The following is a 25,188-nucleotide window of genomic DNA, read 5'->3' on the forward strand; positions in this document are numbered from 1 at the left end:
AGTTTAGGAGTTTCCCTGTTGGATAGTTTAGGAGTTTCCCTGTCCAATAGTTTAGGAGTTTCCCTGTCCAATAGTTTAGGAGTTTCCCTGTTGGATAGTTTAGGAGTTTCCCTGTCCAATAGTTTAGGAGTTTCCCTGTCCAATAGTTTAGGAGTTTCCCTGTCCAATAGTTTAGGAGTTTCCATGTCGGATAGTTTAGGAGTTTCCCTGTTGGATAGTTTAGGAGTTTCTCTGTTGGATAGTTTAGGAGTTTCCCTGTTGGATAGTTTAGGAGTTTCCCTGTCCAATAGTTTAGGAGTTTCCCTGTCCAATAGTTTAGGAGTTTCCCTGTTGGATAGTTTAGGAGTTTCCCTGTTGGATAGTTTAGGAGTTTCCCTGTCCAATAGTTTAGGAGTTTCCCTGTCCAATAGTTTAGGAGTTTCCCTGTCCAATAGTTTAGGAGTTTCCCTGTCCAATAGTTTAGGAGTTTCCCTGTTGGATAGTTTAGGAGTTTCCCTGTCCAATAGTTTAGGAGTTTCCCTGTTGGATAGTTTAGGAGTTTCCCTGTCCAATAGTTTAGGAGTTTCCCTGTCCAATAGTTTAGGAGTTTCCCTGTCCAATAGTTTAGGAGTTTCCATGTCGGATAGTTTAGGAGTTTCCCTGTTGGATAGTTTAGGAGTTTCTCTGTTGGATAGTTTAGGAGTTTCCCTGTTGGATAGTTTAGGAGTTTCCCTGTCCAATAGTTTAGGAGTTTCCCTGTCCAATAGTTTAGGAGTTTCCCTGTTGGATAGTTTAGGAGTTTCCCTGTTGGATAGTTTAGGAGTTTCCCTGTCCAATAGTTTAGGAGTTTCCCTGTCCAATAGTTTAGGAGTTTCCCTGTCCAATAGTTTAGGAGTTTCCCTGTTGGATAGTTTAGGAGTTTCCCTGTCCAATAGTTTAGGAGTTTCCCTGTCCAATAGTTTAGGAGTTTCCCTGTCCAATAGTTTAGGAGTTTCCCTGTCCAATAGTTTAGGAGTTTCCCTGTCCAATAGTTTAGGAGTTTCCCTGTCCAATAGTTTAGGAGTTTCCCTGTCCAATAGTTTAGGAGTTTCCCTGTCCAATAGTTTAGGAGTTTCCCTGTTGGATAGTTTAGGAGTTTCCGATATTCTGAGAGAGCTATCTAATTATTTAATGGTAAAGGAGGCCGCAATGCATGCAGGGAGGTCTCAAGCCCTCTGTGATATATTTGAGGTAAGCGATGGGATCTGTTCCAAAAGGCACCCTATTCCCTATATAGTGCATTACTTTAGACCAGGGCCCTATTCCCTATATAGTGCATTACTTTAGACCTGGGCCCTATTCACTATATAGTACATTACTTTAGACCTGGGCCCTATTCACTATATAGTACATTACTTTAGACCTGGGCCCTATTCCCTATATAGTGCATTACTTTAGACCTGGGCCCTATTCCCTATATAGTGCATTACTTTAGACCAGGTCCCTATTCCCTATATAGTGCATTACTTTAGACCTGGGCCCTATTCCCTATATAGTGCATTACTTTAGACCAGGGCCCTATTCCCTATATAGAGCACTACTTTAGACCTGGGCCCTATTCCCTATATAGTACATTACTTTAGACCAGGGCCCTATTCCCTATATAGTGCATTACTTTAGACCTGGGCCCTATTCACTATATAGTACATTACTTTAGACCTGGGCCCTATTCCCTATATAGTGCATTACTTTAGACCAGGGCCCTATTCCCTATATAGTGCATTACTTTAGACCTGGGCCCTATTCCCTATATAGTGCATTACTTTAGACCTGGGCCCTATTCCCTATATAGTGCATTACTTTAGACCTGGGCCCTATTCCCTATATAGTACATTACTTTAGACCTGTGCCTTATTCCCTATATAGTACATTACTTTAGACCAGGGCCCTATTCCCTATATAGTACATTACTTTAGACCAGGGCCCTATTCCCTATATAGTGCATTACTTTAGACCTGGGCCCTATTCCCTATATAGTACATTACTTTAGACCAGGGCCCTATTCCCTATATAGTGCATTACTGTAGACCTGGGCCCTATTCCCTATATAGTACATTACTTTAGACCAGGGCCCTATTCCCTATATAGTGCATTACTTTAGACCTGGGCCCTATTCCCTATATAGTACATTACTTTAGACCAGGGCCCTATTCCCTATATAGTGCATTACTGTAGACCTGGGCCCTATTCCCTATATAGTACATTACTTTAGACCAGGGCCCTATTCCCTATATAGTACATTACTTTAGACCTGGGCCCTATTCCCTATATAGTACATTACTTTAGACCAGGGCCCTATTCCCTATATAGTACATTACTTTAGACCAGGGCCCTATTCCCTATATAGTACATTACTTTAGACCAGGGCCCTATTCCCTATATAGTACATTACTTTAGACCAGGGCCCTATTCCCTATATAGTGCATTACTTTAGACCAGGGCCCTATTCCCTATATAGTACATTACTTTAGACCTGGGCCCTATTCCCTATATAGTGCATTACTTTAGACCTGGGCCCTATTCCCTATGTAGTGCACAACTTTTTACTAGGGCCCATATGCATTTGGTTGAAAGTAGTTAGGTTAAATTTGAAATGTAAAACAACAACTAAAATAGTTTTCCATTTGGGACATTGAGAATAGAGATTTCCGACACGTCGTTGTGAGAATGAGAGAATTGAATCCGTGAAAAGGTGCTTTGAATCCCAATTACCAGTCTACCATTAAGCCCTCACACTCATCGCTTTAATTTCCTCCTAAATGTGTTTCTCTAATTATGAATTAAAATAAAATAAGGTTGGCTAATGAAACCATTTAGTTATTTTCTTTGTATTCATTTCTCTTTATGTACAGTAGCACCCGACGACGCAGCTAAGAGTTCTTCTGAGATGTCGGTTTCATTTTATTCCTGATGAGGACCTAAATTGTCACAATAAGGACCGTTAAAAGGAAGCTTTCAATTGTTGTGTTCCCCTGATTATAACCTCCTCGCGTGTTGCGATGCCTCGCCATTGCTTGGCTTTCTCTATAATGTTCCAATATCCCCTTTCTGTTATAATGGAAAGAAATTCAATTCAATATAATGCCTGGCTATTGCCTTTGTTTGCATTGTGGTGGTGCTCAAACGGAGTCGTAATGGCACATTGAGCCAGTCGCTCATTGCTGCATTTTAAGGCAATGGGAGAGAGTTGCACTGGAGCCCATTGCGGGGATGGCAAAGCCCTGATGGAATCTGGGCCACAGTGCTTCAGCTCTGCCCACAACGATCAATCCTTGAGACTGGACCATCGACAAAGGGGAGGAGGGTGTGTGTGTGTGTGTGTGTGTGTGTGTGTGTGTGTGTGTGTGTGTGTGTGTGTGTGAGTGTGTGTGTGGACTCTGACAAGATGACATGTCCCTCGTATCCTGTCCCACCACCCTGGAGACAACTGAACAACCACAACTAACTAACTAACCAAACCACTCAACTGCCTTGTCTGTGACTGAAGTATCGAATCCCCCCCCCCCCCAAAAAAAAAAAGAAGTAACTTTTCAAGCCTTAACTTTCCCGTGAACCTGATTGGACGGTTCGAGTTTCCAAGTGTCTAAAGTACAACAAAAAAAAAAGGGCAAAAAATGCACCTCTGTTTGGACTTGTCCGAGCCCGGTCCTCCTCTTCAGGGTCTGTGTCAGTGTAGTCCTTCAGACTACAGGGTAAGACGCATTCTGAGCATCGCTGATTGTAGTGAATTCTCCCAGATTGTCTGTCTCTTCTAATCCCTCGCTCCTCTCTCCTCTCTCAGTGTCTCTGGTTAATTGTGGTGCAGAACTCAGTGCCTTGGAGACTTCACTAAGTGATCGGGGAGGGTTACTGGGGAGTTAGAGTACCAGGCTTCACACACACACTCACACACACACACACACACGCACACACACGCACACACACACACACACACACACACACACACACACACACACACACACGCACACACACACACACACACACACACACACACACACTCACACACACTCACACACCAAATCTGTCCCTGACTGGATCCTGTCACCCTACACACACCTAATGAGGATAAAGTCCCTTTTAACCACAGTGCTGAGGAACACCATTAATCGTGTCTCCATTGCGGGACCCTTCCATCTCCTCTACCTCTCTCCACATCAAGGCCTCCGATTCTGGGCACGGCCACGGGGACAGGCACTGCTCGCCATGGAACAAAGTCCTGGTCGAAAGGGAGCAAATGTTCGGCTCCATTTGAGAACCAGGAGAAGGGAGAAATATCCAGCCTGTTATTGTTTTAAATGTTACAGTGTAGTAGACTATATGTATTGGCTGCCATTAGTAACAATGTACTGTATAAAGAGAGGTCTTTTAACAAGCTGTAGAGCAGGGGTGTCAAAGTCAAATGGACGGAGGGCCAAATAAAAAAATCAGCTACAAGACGAGGGCCGGACTGTTCGAATGTTCATTGAAAAATTTTTAAATGACGCATATAGTCTAGTGAACCTAATTGAACCTACTGAAAACCTAACAAATATATTACAATATGATCAGATAAATAAAGCAATATTTTCTTATGGCTCTGTCAGTAATCTTTAATTTTCAACAGACACAAAAGACAAATTTCCTTTATATAAATATCCCCATAACATGAACATTAAATGAAAGAAACCGGTATTCAAGGCACCATCAGTAGACTATATTTTCTATTTTAGCAAAAGTGGGCTAAATTTACTTCAAAGAAAAAACAATAATAGCAATTTTCTATCATCCACTCAACTGAAATATTTTTAAAATATAATTGGATTGAAATACAAAAAAATAAAGTGCAAAAATCTATTAATCAAAAACAACACTTTGTTTAAGGAGAAGTAACATGCAGTGAAAACAAATATTAAATTTTAACTTTTAAACTTGAACTGAGTAAAAACTCTAAATATGTGATTGCACAGTAATGTTCACTTGTTTGAGGTTGAGGGTGATACTTGGTGGTGTCCCATCTTTTCCACAAGTTCATCAATGTTCGGGGTAAGGCTCTGAGCTGAAGAAATCCTCAGAATTGAGTGGAGGTGTTCAGCAGTAAGTCGACTTCTGTGTGATGTTTTGTTCAGGTTCATCAAAGAAAACAGTTGTTCACACAGGTATGTGCTGCCAAACATAGACAACGTTTGAGCAGCCTGGATGCGCAGCTGGGGCATTGTGCCGGGGAGGAAACGGGCGAACTCCGCAGCACCCACTGCCGCATATTTTGCCCTCAGTGCATCATTGCATTGGAGGTCAATCAACTCCATTTGGAGGTTTGGTGGTGAGCTTTCCACGTCAACAGCAAATGGGTTACCGAGCAGTTCCAACCTGCTTTTTTGTGCTTCAAAGTCAGCAAATCGGCGTCGAAAGTCAGCGGCAAGCATACCTATTTTATCAGCCAACTGTGTGCTCGGGAACGCACTGGTAGAGAGCTTCTCTTTCATGGTCTGGCAGCTGGGAAAGTGGCTCAAATTTTCTTTCCGCATCTGCGTCTCCCACAGAGTCAGTTTGGTTTTAAATGCCTTCACTGTACTGTACATATCAGAGATGACACGATCCCGACCCTGCAGCTGCAAGTTTATTGCATTCAGATGACTCGTAATGTCACACAGAAAAGCCATTTCACACAGAAACATTTCGTCTCGGAGTTGTGTTGTGTCTTTCCCTTTGCTGTCCAAGAACAGACAAATCTCCTCAGCTCGAAACATCTTTGAAGCACCTTTCCCTGGCTTAGCCATCGCACCTCTGTGTGATAAGGCAAATCACCATGCTCCGTTTCTAACTCCGTCAGAAATGCCTTGAACTGGCGGTGATTCAAACCTTTGGCTCTGATAAAGTTAACTGTGCGCGTGATGATGCTCATTACATGCTCCATTTTCAAGGCTTTACCGCACAACGCTTCCTGGTGTATGATACAATGATAAGCTGTCAGCTCACCTGTCGCGTTTTCCTCTTGCATCTTTTCCCGTATCTTCGCCACCAGTCCGCTCCTGTGTCCACACATCGCAGGTGCTCCGTCGGTTGTCAAACCCACGAGTTTTTCCCAAGGCAGCTCCATCTCATTTACACATCTTGACACCTCTTCATACAAATCATGCCCCGTAGTTGTGCCATGCATAGGACGTAAAGCCAAAAACTCCTCTGTCACGCTTAGGTTGGAGTCCACTCCGCGGATGAAAATTGACAACTGGGCAATGTCAGAAATGTCGGTGCTCTCATCCACAGCCAAGGAATATGCAATAAAATCTTTTCCCTTTTTCACAAGCTGCTCTTTTAGATTGATGGACAACTGGTCTACTCTCTCGGCAATGGTGTTTCTGCTCAGACTCACATTTAAAAAGAGTTGCCTTTTTTCTGGGCAAACTTCGTCACAAACTTTAATCATGCAGTTTTTGATGAAATCCCCCTCCGTAAATGGCCGGGCTGATTTAGCGATCTCTTCTGCCAAAATAAAACTGGCCTTGACAGTTGCGTCCGCGTGTGTGTCCGCGTGTTTCGTTTCATAATGTCGTCTCAGATTATACTCTTTCAGTACCGCCACACTTTCTCCACACAGAAGACACACAGGTTTTCCAGCTACCTTCGTGAACATATACTCCGACTCCCACCTTGTTTGAAACCCCCGGTTCTCAGTATCCACCTTCCGTTTTGCCATTTTTGATGGGTATCTGAAAGTTAATTTTACTGTGATGCTGACGACTGCTGTGCCAATAAATATTGAAATGAAGCAGCCTACTGCTCGGTGCGTCACCTTTGCATTGTGGGAAATGTAGTATTGGTGCGTGTAAAAGATCTGCGGGCTGCCGGCTTGCTGCGGGCCGGTTCTAATAATAAATCAAGATCATCCCAGGGGCCGTAAAAAACCTTCTTGCGGGCCGGATGTGGCCCGCGGGCCTTGACTCTGACATATGTGCTGTAGAGCAACAAACACCATGGGTTGATCTTTCTCTCTCTCTCTGCATGGCATGTTGTTTGTTTATGTTCTCGCTCACGCTGTCGTTCTTTCTTCTACTCACACTATCTCCATTCTCTCTGTTTCTTCTACTCACACTATCTCCCGTCTGTATACTCCGTCTCTCTGTTTCTTCTACTCACACTATCTCCCTTCTGTGTACTCCGTCTCTCTGTTTCTTCTACTCACACTATCTCCCTTCTGTGTACTCCCCGTCTCTCTGTTTCTTCTACTCACACTATCTCCCTTCTGTGTACTCCGTCTCTCTGTTTCTTCTACTCACACTATCTCCCGTCTGTATACTCCGTCTCTCTGTTTCTTCTACTCACACTATCTCCCGTCTGTATACAACGTCTCTCTGTTTCTTCTACTCACACTATCTCCCGTCTGTATACTCCGTCTCTCTGTTTCTTCTACTCACACTATCTCCCTTCTGTGTACTCCCAGTCTCTCTGTTTCTTCTACTCACACTATCTCCCGTCTGTGTACTCCGTCTCTCTGTTTCTTCTACTCACACTATCTCCCTTCTGTGTACTCCCCGTCTCTCTGTTTCTTCTACTCACACTATCTCCCTTCTGTGTACTCCCAGTCTCTCTGTTTCTTCTACTCACACTATCTCCCTTATGTGTACTCCGTCTCTCTGTTTCTTCTACTCACACTATCTCCCGTCTGTATACTCCGTCTCTCTGTTTCTTCTACTCACACTATCTCCCGTCTGTATACAACGTCTCTCTGTTTCTTCTACTCACACTATCTCCCGTCTGTATACTCCGTCTCTCTGTTTCTTCTACTCACACTATCTCCCTTCTGTGTACTCCGTCTCTCTGTTTCTTCTACTCACACTATCTCCCTTCTGTGTACTCCGTCTCTCTGTTTCTTCTACTCACACTATCTCCCGTCTGTATACTCCGTCTCTCTGTTTCTTCTACTCACACTATCTCCCGTCTGTATACTCCGTCTCTCTGTTTCTTCTACTCACACTATCTCCCGTCTGTGTACTCCGTCTCTCTGTTTCTTCTACTCACACTATCTCCCTTCTGTGTACTCCCCGTCTCTCTGTTTCTTCTACTCACACTATCTCCCTTCTGTGTACTCCCAGTCTCTCTGTTTCTTCTACTCACACTATCTCCCTTCTGTGTACTCCGTCTCTCTGTTTCTTCTACTCACACTATCTCCCTTCTGTGTACTCCCAGTCTCTCTGTTTCTTCTACTCACACTATCTCCCGTCTGTGTACTCCGTCTCTCTGTTTCTTCTACTCACACTATCTCCCTTCTGTGTACTCCCCGTCTCTCTGTTTCTTCTACTCACACTATCTCCCTTCTGTGTACTCCCAGTCTCTCTGTTTCTTCTACTCACACTATCTCCCTTCTGTGTACTCCCAGTCTCTCTGTTTCTTCTACTCACACTATCTCCCTTCTGTGTACTCCGTCTCTCTGTTTCTTCTTATCATCTAACATTATGTGGGAGAGAGAAGCTAACTGACTCTGTGCTCTATGGGGACTTCTTGGTCATTTTGTTGGCATTTTAAACAACATGACTGAGTTGCAGTAGGTGGTACTACTTGTTATTGAACATTTATTTAACTAGGCAAGTCAGTTAAGAACAAATTCTTATTCACAACGACGGCCTACCGGGGAACAGTGGGTTTAACTTCCTTGTTCAACGCTCTAACCACTAGGCTATCTGCCGCCCCAAGCAGTGGGTACTTAGGAGTGGGTACATATGAGTGGGTACATAGGAGTGGGAACATAGGAGTGGGTACTTAGGAGTGGGTACATAGGAGTGGGTACATAGGAGTGGGTACTTAGGAGTGGGTAGTTAGGAGTGGGTAGTTAGGAGTGGGTACATAGGAGTGGGTAGTTAGGAGTGGGTAGTTAGGAGTGGGTACATAGGAGTGGGTAGTTAGGAGTGGGTACATAGGAGTGGGTAGTTAGGAGTGGGTACATATGAGTGGGTACATAGGAGTGGGTACATAGGAGTGGGTACATAGGAGTGGGTACAAGATGCCTATTGGGCTGTAAGGCCAGAAGTGAAGGAAACAGCCTGAGACCAGCAGGGTTAGAGATCTATAGTACGGGCCAGTCCTAAGTTCCTCCAGGAACAAAAATTATTAAATAAGTAAGAACAGGTTGCCGCGAACAACTGCTACAGGGTCAGATACTTACTTCGTCCTTTCACAAAGCAGAGAATAAAACTACATTTCTAGAATCATACTGTAATTCTAGAACAGTCCTGTGATTGAACAGTGTTCTGTTCTGAGAACTGCTACAGGGTGAACAGTCTTGGGAATTCAAACAGGCCTTGTGACATGTCCTCTCTCTCTCTCCAAGGAGTGGTTAAGGACGACGGCCCTATAGAGGTCCAGGAGATGAAACATTCATATCTCTCCCTAATTTGAGGAGGAGAGGGTATGTAGAGGTTAGAAGGTGAATCATTTAGGCCCCCTCTCTAAAAGGTGTGACGGGGCCCATACATCTTTAATGGTGACAGGACGATCTCTAAAGTGACACTTGATGTACCTGTAGAGCTACGGCTCACACAAAACACAATCAGGGGAGAATGAGATGATTGAAACATGGTCGACTCAACACTGGTGTTTTGTTATAAAGGTCTGTGTATTCTGAACACTGAGGACACGACTGGTATGTAGACCAACAGCGTTACTATAGTTGGCCTGTGTGCTGGGAAACCTTGGTATTGTACGGGTGAAGTTAGGTGTTTGTGATGCTTTCTCGGCTTCAGGTGAGCCTGATTTCTCACAGCTAGCTACTCACCCCAAACATTTGCCTGAGGTCTGGGTCTCTGAAGCGGAAAGGGATGTTGGAGACGTGTAACCGTTTGGGCTGCTGCTTCTCTGACGAATCACACTGCTGCAGGTGGAGCTGATGGGAGACCTCCGTCTGCGCAACCTCATCTGCCTGCTGCAGGAAAACACAGACCACAACGCGACAAACATTAGTTCCTAGCTAAACAAACATCTGGATTATTGTAAAAAAAAAAGATTAACGGATAGGGTGGAGGTAGAGGAGAGTTTCAGGATCAACTGAGGGAGACAGAAAGGAGAGGAAGATCAATCAAGTCTAAAAGGGATTGACAGAAAGAGAACGATTGATTGATTGATTGATTGATTGATTGATTGATTGATTGATTGATTGATTGAGTGTGAGAGTGTGAGAGGGATATGATTCTCCACTAGGTATGACTCACACTGTTTTCCCCTGAAACGTGATGGTTTAAATAATAAAGACATGTTTCATATTAAATACGCATCTGTCGTTCTAAGAGTGTGTGAATAATGTTGTAGGGTGCATCACAAACGGCACCCTACTCCTCTATGGGACCTGTTCAATTAGTGCACTCTAAAATGAATTGGGACGCAGACTATGTCTTAGTCATAGTGTAGTGTGAGGTATGAATGTCGGTTGGCATTCTCTCTGCTCCCCTGACATAGGAGATTAGGAAGCTGTCTGGGAGGAGTGGACACAGATTTAACAACTTAAACATGTCTGCACTACTATATGTATTATACAAACAGATAGAGAGAGGAGAGAGAGAAGAGTGAGAGAGAGAAAGAAAGACAAACAGAGAGAGAGAGAGAGAGAAAGAGAAAGAGAGAGAAAGAGAGAGAGAGAGAGACACAGAGAGAGAGAGAGAGAGAGAGAGAGAGAGAGAGAGAAAGAGAGAGAGACACAGAGAGAGAGAGAGAGAGAGAGAGAGAGAGAGAGAGAGAGAGAGAGAGAGAGAGAGAGAGAGAGAGAGAGAAAGAGAGAGAGAGAGAGAGAGAGAGAGAGAGAGAGAGAGAGAGAGAGAGAGAGAAAGAGGGGAGAGAGCTAGAGTGCGAGGGATACACTCCAGTTCTCCTCTTCTCCCCCAGAACCCATGTGATCATCTGTCCATTACGGGCAGAAAGTGGCAGCGATGCTCTCCAGGTCGCAGGGATTGATGGCCCTTTAAGGTGTCGCCGTGACAACCGCCATTTACTTCATTGTTATCAGAGTAACCGTGACGACGGGGATCCCTGTTACCAACACCCGGGTGACCACTCTAAACTGGCCCTGAGATAAGACAGACACACGACCCCCTGGGAAACGGAGTTCAATTGAGAGGAAACCAGTGGTGGCTAGTGGCACTTTAAATCAGCTCATAGTGATGGCTTGAAGCATGGTTTCGTTAAAACCTTTTCATTCACTCCATTAAAGGTATTAATCCTCCCCCACCAGCCTCCTCTGAAGGACCTTCCCTGGGAACCAGTCTGTTTAGCTAACATTCCAGTCCTTGTACATGCCAAAGATGTTTAGCGTGACAGGAGGGGCAAGGAGTAGGATAACAGCTAAACAGACTGGTACCCAGACTGTCCTCACCCCCTACCACATGTTACCTACCAATTCAGAATGTGGGTTAATCCTACCACATATTAACTACCAGATCAGAATGTGGGTTAATCCTACCACATGTTAACTACCAATTCAGAATGTGGGTTAATCCTACCACATGTTAACTACCAATTCAGAATGCGGGTTAATCCTATCAGATGGTAAACGTGCCATTATCAGGGAGAGGGAGAGAGAGAGAGAGAGAGGGAGAGGGAGAGGGAGAGAGAGAGAGAGAGAGGGAGTGAGTGAGTGAGTGAGTGAGTGAGTGAGTGAGTGAGTGAGTGAGTGAGTGAGTGAGTGAAGCAGGTGGAGTTGGACATAATGTGTTAGGATAACATTCAGGAGGAGTTGGATATAATGCATTAGGATAACATTCAGGAGGAGTTGGACATAATGCATTAGGATAACATTAAGGAGGAGTTGGACATAATGCATTAGGATAACATTCAGGAGGAGTTGGACATAATGCATTAGGATAACATTCAGGAGGAGTTGGACATAATGCATTAGGATAACATTCAGGAGGAGTTGGACATAATGCATTAGGATAACATTCAGGAGGAGTTGGACATAATGCATTAGGATAACATTCAGGAGGAGTTGGACATAATGCATTAGGATAACATTCAGGAGGAGTTGGACATAATGTGTTAGGATAACATTCAGGAGGAGTTGGACATAATGCATTAGGATAACATTCAGGAGGAGTTGGACATAATGTGTTAGGATAACATTCAGGAGTAGTTGGACATAATGTGTTAGGATAACATTCAGGAGTAGTTGGACATAATGCATTAGGATAACATTCAGGAGGAGTTGGACATAATGTGTTAGGATAACATTCAGGAGGAGTTGGACATAATGCATTAGGATAACATTCAGGAGGAATTGGACATAATGTGTTAGGATAACATTCAGGAGGAGTTGGACATAATGCATTAGGATAACATTCAGGAGGAGTTGGACATAATGCATTAGGATAACATTCAGGAAGAGTTGGACATAATGCATTAGGATAACATTCAGGAGGAGTTGGACATAATGCATTAGGATAACATTCAGGAGGAGTTGGACATAATGTGTTAGGATAACATTCAGGAGGAGTTGGACATAATGCATTAGGATAACATTCAGGAGGAGTTGGACATAATGCATTAGGATAACATTCAGGAGGAGTTGGACATAATGCATTAGGATAACATTCAGGAGGAGTTGGACATAATGCGTTAGGATAACATTCAGGAGGAGTTGGACATAATGCATTAGGATAACATTCAGGAGGAGTTGGACATAATGCATTAGGATAACATTCAGGAGGAGTTGGACATAATGCATTAGCATAACATTCAGGAGGAGTTGGACATAATGCATTAGGATAACATTCAGGAGGAGTTGGACATAATGCATTAGGATAACATTCAGGAGGAGTTGGACATAATGCATTAGGATAACATTCAGGAGGAGTTGGACATAATGCATTAGGATAACATTCAGGAGGAGTTGGACATAATGCGTTAGGATAACATTCAGGAGGAGTTGGACATAATGCATTAGGATAACATTCAGGAGGAGTTGGACATAATGTGTTAGGATAACATTCAGGAGGAGTTGGACATAATGCATTAGGATAACATTCAGGAGGAGTTGGACATAATGCATTAGGATAACATTCAGGAGGAGTTGGACATAATGTGTTAGGATAACATTCAGGAGGAGTTGGACATAATGCGTTAGGATAACATTCAGGAGGAGTTGGACATAATGCATTAGAATGATTACATCTCAAGGTTTACAGCACAATCAATGAGAGAGAAATGCTGAAGGCAGCTCCATTTACAAATACAGGAGGAGGGTGAGAGAGAGACAGATAGAGGGGGATAGAGAGAAATATATGAAAGAGAGGAGGAGAGATAGAGACAAAGATAGGGGAGAGAGAGAAATATATGAAAGAATGGAGAGAGAGAGAGAATGATCAAGGGGGAGAGAGAGAAATATATGAAAGAGAGGTGGAGAGAGAGAGACAGACAGATAGAGGGGGAGAGAGAGAAATATATGAAAGAGAGGAGGAGAGAGAGAGACAGATAGAGGAAAAAAGAGAGAGAGAGATAGAGAGGGAGGTAAAAAGAGTGTAAGTGATAATTGAGGTCTATCCCGATGCTTGCCTGTGTGTGTGTGCGTGTTTGTTTGGAGCCATGACAGATACTCTGTAGCAGGGGTAGGCAACAGGCGGCCTGTGGGCCAAAACCGACCCTCAATAATGTTTTTGGTGCCCCCAAACTTTTGTGGGGAAAAAGCCCATAAAATCAACATTAATTAAGCAAAAAATGACTTTAATCTGTTCCCAAATATTCCCACGAAAAATCCAGACGTGATCGTGTCTCAATGTTGTCAAGGTATGATGTTATTGTTATTTTTAAATACAATCTGGTTTAGGGATTATTTGTGATCAATTTTCACTGTATTAAATACTATAATTATATTGTAAACTCCCCAACCATCCGCTCCGACAAAAGGCGTCCCGTGGCTGAATCTAGTTGCCTACCCCTACCCTATGGGCTGTTAGTCCTGCCCCTTTACATTACCAAGGGAGAGGTGTGAGAGGAGGGGGAGAGAGGGGACAGCTGGGACAATTACCCCTCTGTCTGTGGCCATCCATCTGCACCATACAGCACCAAACCCCCACGGCCCTACGTGTGTGTGTGTGTGTGTGTGTGTGTGTGTGTGTGTGTGTGTGTGTGTGTGTGTGTGTGTGTGTGTGTGTGTGTTGAGTGTTTAACAGCAAAGTGGCCATATCGATCAGCAGAGGGTGGCAGACACTGGAAGAGCAGCATGATAAAGCACAGTCTTCCCCTAGCCACAACACACTCAAACGTACCTCCCACTTCTCTCAAACCTCCCTTTCCCTGATCATCACCTACAGTATTGCCCTAACCCTTCCTATCTTTCCTCATCTCTCAATCTCTCCTTCCCTCATCATTAACACTTATATCCCTCCCCCTCCACCCCCCCACCCTGCACCCTGCACCCCCCCAACTATGGAGACATATTCAGGGGCCTCACCCCTCTCCTCCCCCTCCTTAATTAGTGTTAATTGCATGTTAATTACACTGCAGCTAGCACACGTCACATCTGTCTCATAGAACACTCCATTTCTCTGCCTCCCTCCTCTCCTCCCCCTCATTCCCCTTGCTCTTCCTTCCCTCGCTTCTCTCCTGTGAGGAGAAGTGGAGTTGGGAAGTAATTAAAAGTCTCTCTCTCTCTCTCTCTCTCTCTCTCTCTCTCGCTCTCTCTCTCTCTCTCCCTCTCTCTCCCTCCCTCCCTCCCTCCCTCTCCCTCCCTCTCCCTCCCTCTCCCTCTCTCTCTCCCTCAGCAGAGGAAAACAATGTATCTGTTTGAATGCAGGGAGTTTGGATGCCCGTTGAAAGGATTCACACAAAACAAGGCCTATGGCTCTCCACCTCAAGCTCACCACATGCCGAGCTTCACTACATGACCATTAGGTATGTGGACACCTGCTTATCGGCATCTCATTCCAAATTCATGGGCATTTTCTGGGAAGGACTTCCACTAGGAGTTGGAACATTGCTTTGGGTACATGCTTCCATTCATGTGGCGCAGCGGTCTAAGGCACTGCATCCCAGTGCAAGAGGCGTCACCACAGTCCCTGGTTTGAATCCAGGCTGTATCACATCCCGGCCAGGATTGGGAGTCCCATAGGGCGGCGCACAATTGGCCCAGCGTCGTCCGGGTTACAGTTTGGCCACAAAAAAAGCCACAAGAGCATTAGTGTGGACTGGCACAGATGTTGGGCGATTAGGCCTGGCTTCTGTATGGATCTCGCTTTATATACGGGGGCATTGTCATCCTGAAACAGAAGCGTAATTTATCACTCCAGAGAATGCATTTCCACTGCTCCAGTCCAATGGCGGCGAGCTTTACACCACTCCAGCCAATGCTTGGCATTGCGCATGGTTATCTTGTGTGCGGCTGCTCGGCCATGGAAACCCATTTCATGAAGCTCCCGATGAACAGTTCTTGTGCTGACGTTGCTTCCAGAGGCAGTTTGGAACTCGGTAGTGAGGGTTGCAACCCGAGGACAGATGCGTTACGGGCTTCAGCACTCTGTTCTGTGAACTTGTGTGGCCATAGAACTTTGCGGCTGAGCCGTTGTTGCTCCTACAGTAGGATGTTTCCACTACACAATAACAGCACTTACAGTTGACCGGGGCAGAAATGTTACAAACTGCCTTGTGGGAAAGGTGGCATCCTATGATGGTGCCATGTAGAATGTCACTGAGCTCTTCAGTAAGACCATTCTACTGACAATGTTTGTCTATGGAGATTAGATTGCTGTGTGCTCGATTTTATACACCTGTCAGGAACGGGTGTGGCTGATATTGCCGAATCCACTAATTTGAAGGGGTGTTCACATACTTGTGTATATAAAGTGTGTGTGTGTGTGTGTGTGTGTGTGTGTGTGTGTGTGTGTGTGTGTGTGTGTGTGTGTGTGTTGTGCTTTCCCCATCTCCTCTGTAGCTGTAGAGAACATCATCATCACAACCAGACAACCAACCCAGGCTTCCCCTCTGCTGTCTGTCACCACCGGAACACTGCACAGTCTGCCTGCCTGCCTGTCTGTCTGTCTGTCTGTCTGTCTGTCTGTCTGTCTGTCTGTCTGTCGAACTGTCTGTCTGTCTGCCTGCCTGCCAGTCTGTCTGTCGATCTGTCTGTCTGTCTGTCTGTCTGTCTGTCTGTATGTCTGTCTGTCTGCCTGCCTGCCAGTCTGTCTGTCGATCTGTCTGTCTGTCTGTCTGTCTGTCTGTCTGTCTGTCTGTCTGTCTGTCGATCTGTCTGTCTGTCTGTCTGTCTGTCTGTCTGTCTGTCTGTCTGTCTGTTTGTCTGTCTGTCGATCTGTCTGGTTTGCCTGTCTGTTTGTCTGTCTGGTTTGTCTGTAAGTTGTGTCCATCCCCCGGGAGGAGACCCACCCTCTCACACAGACTAACACACCTACATACAGTGCATTCGAGCCTTATTCTAAAATTAATTAAATTATTTATTTTTCTCAACAATCTACACACAATACCCATAATGACAAAGCGAAAACAGGTTTTTCAATTTTTGGCAAATTTGGAACCGAAATACCTTATTGACAAGTATTCAGACCCTTTGCTGTGAGTCTCGGAATTGAGCTCAGTTGTATAATGTTTCCATTGATCATTCTTGAGATGTTTCTACAACTTGATTGGAGTCCTGTGGCAAATTCGAATGATTGGACTTGATTTGGAAAGGCAGACACCTGTCCATATAAGGTTCAGTTGACAGTGCATGTCAGAATAAAAACCAAGCCGTGAGGTTGAAGGAATTGTCCATAGAGTTCCGAGACAGGATTGTGTCGAGGCACAGATCTGGGGTAGGGTACCAAAACATTTCTGTAGCATTGAAGGTCCACAAGAACACAGTGACCTCCATCGTTCTTAAATGGAGGAAGTTTGGAACCACCAAGACTCTTCCTAGAGCTGGCCACCGGCCAAAATGAGCAATTGGGGTAGAAGGGCCTTGGTCAGGGAGGTCACTCTGACAGAGCTCCAGAGTTCCTCTGTGGAGATGGGAGAACATTCCAGAAGGGGAACCATCTCTGCAGCACTCCACCAATCAGGCCTTTATGGTAGAGTGGCCAGACGGCAGCCACTACTCAGTAAAAGGCATAAGAGAGCCCGCTTGGAGTTTGCCAAAAGGCACCTAAAGGACCCTCAGACCCTGAGAAACAAGATTTTCTGGTCTGATGAAACCAAGATTGAAGTCTTTGGCCTGAATGACAAGTGTCACATCTGGAGGAAACCTGTCACCAGCCCTACAGTGAAGCATGGTGGTGGCAGCATCATGCTGTGGGGATGTTTTTCAGTGGAAGGGACTGAGAGACTAGTCAGGATCGAGGCAAAGATGAACTGAGTAAAGTAGAGAGATATCTGTATAATTTATCTAAATGGGCCAAATAATGATGATCAGCTCTTCTTTGAAACTATGTATAATAATCTATTTAGCTCATGAGCAACAAATGTATCTATTATTATGGTGGGAGATTATAATACGGTTTTAAGTACCTCAAAGGATCGTAAAGGAAATCATTCGACAAATTATCACCCTCATGCTCTTAAGGAGATCACAAATATCAGGGATACATTAGAACTAGTGGATATATGGAGGCTGAAAACCCCTGACCTAGTGAGATATACATGGAGGAGGCTTTATCAAGCTACTGTAGCCATCTTGATTACTTCCTGGTCTCATTCTTGCTGGCATCAAAAAAGTTTAAAATATATATATTAGTAGGAGACAGAATGTGATCGGACCACCATCTAATTGGCCTCCATAGAACTCTAAATTTAATCAAAGCCTATTGGATGACAATATGTTCTTCACTAAGACAAAATAATTCATAACTGACTTATTTTCTGCACAACATAGGTACAGCAGATCCCCTTATTGTATGGGACACTTTTAAATGTGCTTTTAGAGGCACAACATAGGTTATTTATTCAAGAACGATCAAGTTTAAAGTATTTAAAAAATAAAGCAATTTGGATGAAAAATGCTACCAAAAAGAATTTACAGAAACTCGTTACAAATGGAGTCACTATGATTCACCAAAGGATATGAAAAGAGGAAGCAAGTATTTTAAGCATATGTTTTATTCTCAGTCTCCTCCATCTCCACTGAATTATGTTAACTATAAGGATTTCTTTCCTCATAAAACAATATTAATAATGTAAAATAAACTGAAAGACCTGTGTGAAGGCCAACTCACGGAATAGGACATTTTTGAGGCAATTAAATATTTTCAGTGTGGAAAAACACCAGGGCTTGAGGGTATACCAGAAGAGGGACATCAGACCTTTTTTGATGTACTCAAAGATCCATTATTAGCATGTTTTAATTACTCCAATAAAAACGGTAGACTTTCAGGTACTCAACAACAAGGTCTGATTTCATTACTACTTAAACAGGACCCAGGTGGTATGTATAAAGATCCAGTCTATTTTAAAAACTGGAGGCCTCTAACACTTCAATGTATTGCTGCAAAAATCCTGACAAAATGCATAGCACATAGTATTAAAAAGGTTTTACCAGATATTGTTCATCCTGATCAAACAGTTTTTTACATGGATGATTTATTGGAGATAATACATGACAATTACTTGAAACAATTGAACATTATGAAACATCAAAGATACCAGGCCTGGTCTTCATAGCAGATTTTGAAACAGTGTTTGATAAAGCACGACTAAAATGTAATATAATATAATAATATATATAATATATAAGTATAATTGCCTGGATTACTTTAATTTAGCTGCCTACTCCAGACAACTTATTTTTTTAAACAAATGAGCAAAAAAAAACCATTTTATTTGGAATGCTAAGCCAGACAAAATTATATGTGCCTATTTACATAATGAATATAGGTTTGGAGGGCAAAAATGATGAAATATTAAATCTTAAACCTCTCACTAAACGCTTCACTCATCCATAAGTTATAATTAAACCCCAAATGGTTCTCCAGTGGATTAAGAAAGCCTCATCCATTGTTCAAAAATTCATTTTTTTGCCTTTATACAGATTACAACTTCTCATTTCCAACTAATTGAAAATGAAATGTTGTTTAGAGTATCACCTTTTCTTAAACAAGCCATACAAATATGGTTACAATTTAAGTTTTTATCCTCCTGAAAAGATCGAACAAATATTACAACAAATGTAATGGTTAAACTCAAATATACTGACTCTTGAAACTAACAAAAGGAGCTATTTGAACATAAATGATGGACATTATTGAACAAAACAAACATTTATTGTGGAACGGGGATTCCTGGGAGTGAATTCTGATGAAGATCATCAAAAGTAAGTGAATATTTATAATGCTATTTCTGACTTCTGTTGACTCCAACATGACGCATATCTGTTTGGCTTGATTTTTCGTCTGAGCGCCGTACTCAGATTATTGCATGGTGTGCTTTTTCCATAAAGTTTTTTTAAATCTGACACAGCGGTTGCATTAAGGAGAAGTGGATCTAAAATTCCACGTATAACACTTGTATCTTTTATCAGTGTTTATTATGAGTATTTCTGTAAATTGTGGCTCTTTGCAAAATCACTGGTAGTTTTGGAACTACTGAACATAACGCGCCAACAAAACATACATGTATTGTGTAACATAGTGCAAATAGTTAAAGGACAAAAGGGGAAAAATGTGGGTTGTATTTACAATGGTGTTTGTTTTTCACTGGTCGCCCTTTTCTTGAGGCAACAGGTCACACATCTAGCTGTTGTGACGGCACACTGTGGTATTTTCTGGATTTTGTTGTTGTTTGTGTACATAGATTTTATAACGTCATATGTTTTTTCCCCAATACCATCAATTTGTATAGCAGACCCTCATGCCAAATTGAGTCAAATGCTTTTTTGAAATCAACAAAGCTTGAGATTACTTTGCCTTTTTTTGGTTTGTTTGTTTGTCAATTGGGGTGTGCAGGGTGAATACGGGGTCTGTCGTACGGTAATTTGGTAAAAAGCCAATTTGACATTTGCCTAGTACATTGTTTTCACTGAGGAAATGTATGAGTCTGCTGTCAATGACAATGCAGAGGATTTTCCCAAGGTTGCTGTTGTCGCATATCCCACGTTAGTTATGGGGGTGAAATTTGACTGAAGACTGTGTCATTTGCCTGTTAGGGAGCAGTTCTCTCTCTCTCTCTATCTCTCTCTCTCTCTCTCTCTTCCCCTCTCTCTCTTTCTCTCTCTCTCTCTCTCTCTCTCTCTGTCTCTTTCTCTCTCTCTCTCTCTCTCTTTCTCTCTCTCTCTCTCTCTAAATTCAATTTCAACAAGGTCTTTTTTCTCTCTCTCTCTCTCTAGTCGGAGTGTATGCTGGGAGTGAGTCGGGAAGCAGGAGCGATTGTGTTCCAAAGGCACGTTGTGTTAGCTAATCCAAGTCTGTCATTTTAAAAGGCTAATTGATCATTAGAAAACCCTTTTGCAGTTATGTTAGCACAGCTGAAAACTGTTGTTCTGATTAAAGCACCAATAAAACTCAAATATACCTGAAAGTTTGGGGTCACTTCGAAATGTCCTTGTTTTTGAAAGAAAAGCAACCGTTGTTTACCATTAAAATACATCAGATTGATCAGAAATACAGTGTAGACATTGTTAATGCTGTAAATGACTATTGTAGCTGGAAATGGCTGATTTTTAATGGAAGATATACATAGGCGTACAGAGGCCCATTATCAGCAACCATCACATAGTGTGTATATATATTGATTAGTTGAGTTGTTTTAAGTGTATATTGTCTCATTATCACTAAGCACGTATAGGGGTGGTGGGATCGTTGAGGTTGGTTCTCTCGAGGGCGTAACCAGCGGGAGGGACTGATTGCAGGGTGTTCTGTGGCAGGGTATTCTGTGGAAGAATGTAGCTTAGCAGCTGGCGCTATCATTGGGTATGATGGCATAAAATCAGCCTCGAGGATGAATAGCGCTGTAGTGATATTCCTAGACTCCATTGAAAGATGAATATGATAGTTGAGAGTTGTGTTGTGGGAGACACAGACGTTGGTAATCCTGCTTTATGAATGGAAAATTAAGCAGCTGTTTTCAAAGTGCAGAGGCATAAAATGAAGAATTTAAGGGGTGGTGAAGGTTGTAATTCTAAGAGGAAGGATTTAAGGGGTGACGAAGGTTCTAATTCCAAGAGGAAGGATTTAAGGGGTGGTGAAGGTTCTAATTCCAAGAGGAAGGATTTAAGGGGTGGTGAAGGTTCTAATTCCAAGAGGAAGGTGGAGATTGATAAATCAGTTGAGGATAAACAGGTTGTAGAGATGGTGAAGTTTTCCTCTGGGGATGATGCGATAGTGAGGCATATAATCCTTCACAACAAAATAGGTACATCAATTTCTGAATTTGACAAAAGGGAAGAAACATATGCAGTATTATAATGTAACAGATTTTTTTCTCCAGAATATGAATTGTTAATTGAATCGAAGTTTCTGATGTCAAAAACAACGGTGGGAGGTTTGACAAGCCCAGAAATTTCTAGACTAAAGAAAGTGTGGTAAATTCTAAAGGAAATGAAAGAGTTCAGTTCGCAGTTTTAACTCTGTATAGAGATGTGTTTTCTGTTTCTTACTCCGTACTTTTTTTCAGCCATGAGCAGTTTTAAGTTTTAAGAGAGCCGTAGTGTATGAGTTAATAAAGGGAAAGGGAAGTGACAAGTTTTCTACAAGAAATGGGGGTCATAAAAACTCAAAAAGTAGGGGTGTGGCCATCCTGTTCTCAAAAGGTTTTTGCCTTTGTCATATGAGTTTGAAGAGGTAGTTGAGAGGAGGTAATTAGAGTGAGGTACGAAAACACCACTATGTGTTTAATAAATGTATATGCCCCTGTAGTGGCAGTTGAGAGGGTACGTTTTTTAGAGACATTATCAAATACAATTGAGAAATGTAATACTGAGGATGATTTATTTCTTGCTGGGGGATTTTAACTGCACAGTCAGTGATTTAGATAGAAATCACAAAGAACCTCATAAAGCCTCAAAGACATTTTTTAAAACGCCATTATTGTAACACATGAACTATGTGATATTTGGCAGAGTCAAAATGGAGGCACGAGACAGTACACATGGGCCAATGTGAAAGAGAACACCATCTTAACATCTCTTATTGTTTTGAGCATCCATCTCAGGTCTGTAAGTCAAGTGTGATAACCCCGGTGGGATTTTCAGATCATAGTTTAATAACGCTGTAAACCCTACAAGTGCATACTGACATTTTAATACAACTTTACTGAGTGATGATCACTTCAGGAAATGTTGTAGTTGGTTCTGGGAGAGGTGGAGAGGTTTCTGGGAGAGGTGGATACATTTCTGGGGGAGGTGGAGAGTTGTCTGGGAGAGAGGGAGAGGTGGAGAGGTGGAGAGGTTTATGGGAGTGTGGAGAGATTTCTGGGAGAGGTGGAGAGATTTCTGCGAGAGGTGGAGAGGTTTCTGGGAGAGGTGGAGAGGTGGAGAGGTTTATGGGAGATGTGGAGAGGTTTCTGGGAGAGGTGGAGAGGGTTCTGGGAGAGGTGGAGAGGTGGAGAGATTTCTGGGAGAGGTGGAGAGATTTCTGGGAGATGTGGAGATGTTTCTGGGAGAGGTGGAGAGGTGGAGAGGTTTCTGGGAGAGGTGGAGAGATTTCTGGGAGATGTGGAGATGTTTCTGGGAGAGGTGGAGAGGTGGAGAGGTTTCTGGGAGAGGTGGGGATGTTTCTGGGAGAGGTGGAGAGGTTTCTGGGAGAGGTGGAGAGATTGCTGGGAGAGGTGGAGGGGTTTCTGGGAGAGGTGGAGAGGTTTCTGGGAGAGATGGAGAGATTGCTGGGAGAGGTGGAGAGATTTCTGGGAGAGGTGGAGAGGTTTCTGGGAGAGGTGGAGAGGTTTCTGGGAGAGGTGGAGAGGTTTCTGGGAGAGGTGGAGATGTGGAGAGGTTTCTGGGAGAGGTGGATAGGTTTCTGGGAGAGGTGGAGAGGTGGAGAGGTTTCTGGGAGAGGTGGAAAGGTTTCTGGGAGAGGTGGAGAGGTTTCTGGGAGAGGTGGAGAGGTGGAGAGGTTTCTGGGAGAGGTGGAGGTCTCAAAAGGCCAGTTTTGTTTCCTTTCAACAGGGGTGGGATATATGGAAAAACCAGATTTAACAATTATGTAATCAGTACACAACGAATGTCACCAGAGATATCATCAGATCAATGAACGCCCTAGAGTCTGAAATAGTGGAACTCCAATGTCAGTTGAGACCATATTGAGGCCATATTCAAGCACTCAAGAGAAAAAAAAGCCTCATTGGCAGACCTGCTGGGTATCAGAGCACTGGGCGCATTGGTGAGAAGTAGGTTTCAGGGAATCTCTGAAATGGATGCCTCATCCAAATTTTTCTTTGGTTTAGAGAAAAAACAATGGACAAAGAATAATTATTCATTGCCACAGATTAGCTGTTAGACAGGAGCTCACTAGCCCAAGTTAAATTAGAAAGAGGACTGTAGAGTTCTATGCTGAGCTCTACAAGTGGAATTAGAAAGAGGACAGTAGAGTTATATGCTGAGCTCTACAAGTGTGAGTACCAGGAGGATAAAACAGACACTCAGCAGTTCCTTGATGGGCTTGAACAGGCTACCTAAGTATGATTCTCAATCAGAGACAACGAACGACACCTGCCTCTGATTGAGAACCATACTAGGCCAAACACATAGAAAAAAGAACAGACTACCCACCCCAACTCACACCCTGACCAACCTAAAACAAAGACATAACAAAGGAACTAAGGTCAGAACGTGACTTTTTGAGGCTTTTGGTTTCAGCTCTGATTATACTGCCATGATCATATATGTTGACATTGAAAGTATATTGAAAGTTAGCAGTGGCTTGAATGCTCCTTTGAAAGTGTGTAAATTAGGCAGGGGTGGGCCTCCCGGGTGGCGCAGTGGTTAAGGGTGCTGTGACACCAGAGACTCTGGGTTCGCGCCCAGGCTCTGTCGCAACCGGGAGGTCCGTGGGGTGACGCACAATTGGCCCAGTGTCATCCGGGTTAGGGAGGGCTTGGCTGGTAGGTATATCCTTGACTCATCGCGCACCAGCGACTCCTGTGGCAGGCTGGGCGCAGTGCACGCTAACCAAGGTTGCCAGGTGCACAGTGTTTCCTCCGACACATTGGTACGGCTGGCTTCTTGGTTGGATGCGCGCTGTGTTAAGAAGCAGTGCGGCTTGGTTGGGTTGTGTATCGGAGAACGCATGACTTTCAACCTTCGTCTCTCCCGAGCTACTAAACAATTGGATACCACGAAATTGGGGAGAAAAATGTTAAAATAAAAAATGAAAATAATAATAATGATATCACAGATGTCTTAAAAATAAAAAAAATAATAAAACATTAGACAGGGGTGTTCGTTGTCCGGAATGTTGTATGCCATTGCAATAGAGCCACTACTAAATATAATTAGAAGTCGCATTGAGGGGGTGTACCTTTCAGAGGATATTCATCTCTCAGCCTATTCTGATGTAGTTATTTTGGTGAAAAATGAAGCGGAGGTGGATAGTTTGAGTCTCATGGTTGATCGGATTAACAATGTGGTTGCCTCTGCACTGTGGCATCGGTTGTCATGTTCAGAGCCACCGTCTGGCCTTCTGGCCAAGATACAGGCAATTATTGTAGATTTTTTGGGGGGGATAAATATCATTGAGTTCCACAAAGTGTTTTGTATTTGTCAAAAGAGGAGGGGGGACAAGGTCTTGTACATTTTGCTAGTAGGGCTTTCAGTTTTCAGTTCATTCAAAGGTTGCTTTATGGACCGAAAAATGAGGTGTGGAGAGGGGTGGCAGGTCAGATAATACAGCAGGTATGGGGATTAGATTTAAAGAAGGCTTTATTTTTCGTTGATAGTGGCCAGATTTCTAGGGATAGAGTACCTCCGTTTTACAGAGGCCTTCTTAGGGTTTGGAGTATAATGAAGGTGTCCAGACACACTAAGTCCGAGTCAGTGCATTGGCTGCTGGAGGAACCTCTGGTGTATGGGGCAAGACTGGATTGTACAACTGAAGCTGTTCCACATTTCTCCAAAATGCTGATGAGGGGCAAAGTCAACACCTTAAGGAAGTCAATGGACATGGCTGGGCCCACATTAATGGATGGAGGACGGGTGGCTGAACATTTGGGGGTGAGGTCTGAAAGGATTGTCGGACAACTGCTGGGAAGTTGTAGGATGGCTCTGTCAACAGAAGAGTGGATTATGCTCAAGAGTTACAAGAAAAGGCA

At 43.4% G+C, this 25,188-nt stretch overlaps 1 protein-coding gene across 1 annotated transcript in view; it reads right to left on the reverse strand.

Moving 5' to 3' along the window:
- The window catches only part of LOC139375716 (RNA binding protein fox-1 homolog 3-like), a 677,315-nt gene that overhangs the window by 66,935 nt on the left and 585,192 nt on the right, over nt 1-25,188 (reverse strand). The window contains exon 6 of the mRNA XM_071117526.1: nt 9,764-9,910. Within this exon, the coding sequence (XP_070973627.1) occupies nt 9,764-9,910 (147 nt within the window). The remainder of the gene's footprint in view (nt 1-9,763; nt 9,911-25,188) is intronic.

The sequence above is a fragment of the Oncorhynchus clarkii genome, chromosome 20 (genome assembly GCF_045791955.1).
Source record: "Oncorhynchus clarkii lewisi isolate Uvic-CL-2024 chromosome 20, UVic_Ocla_1.0, whole genome shotgun sequence".
NCBI lineage: Eukaryota > Metazoa > Chordata > Actinopteri > Salmoniformes > Salmonidae > Oncorhynchus > Oncorhynchus clarkii.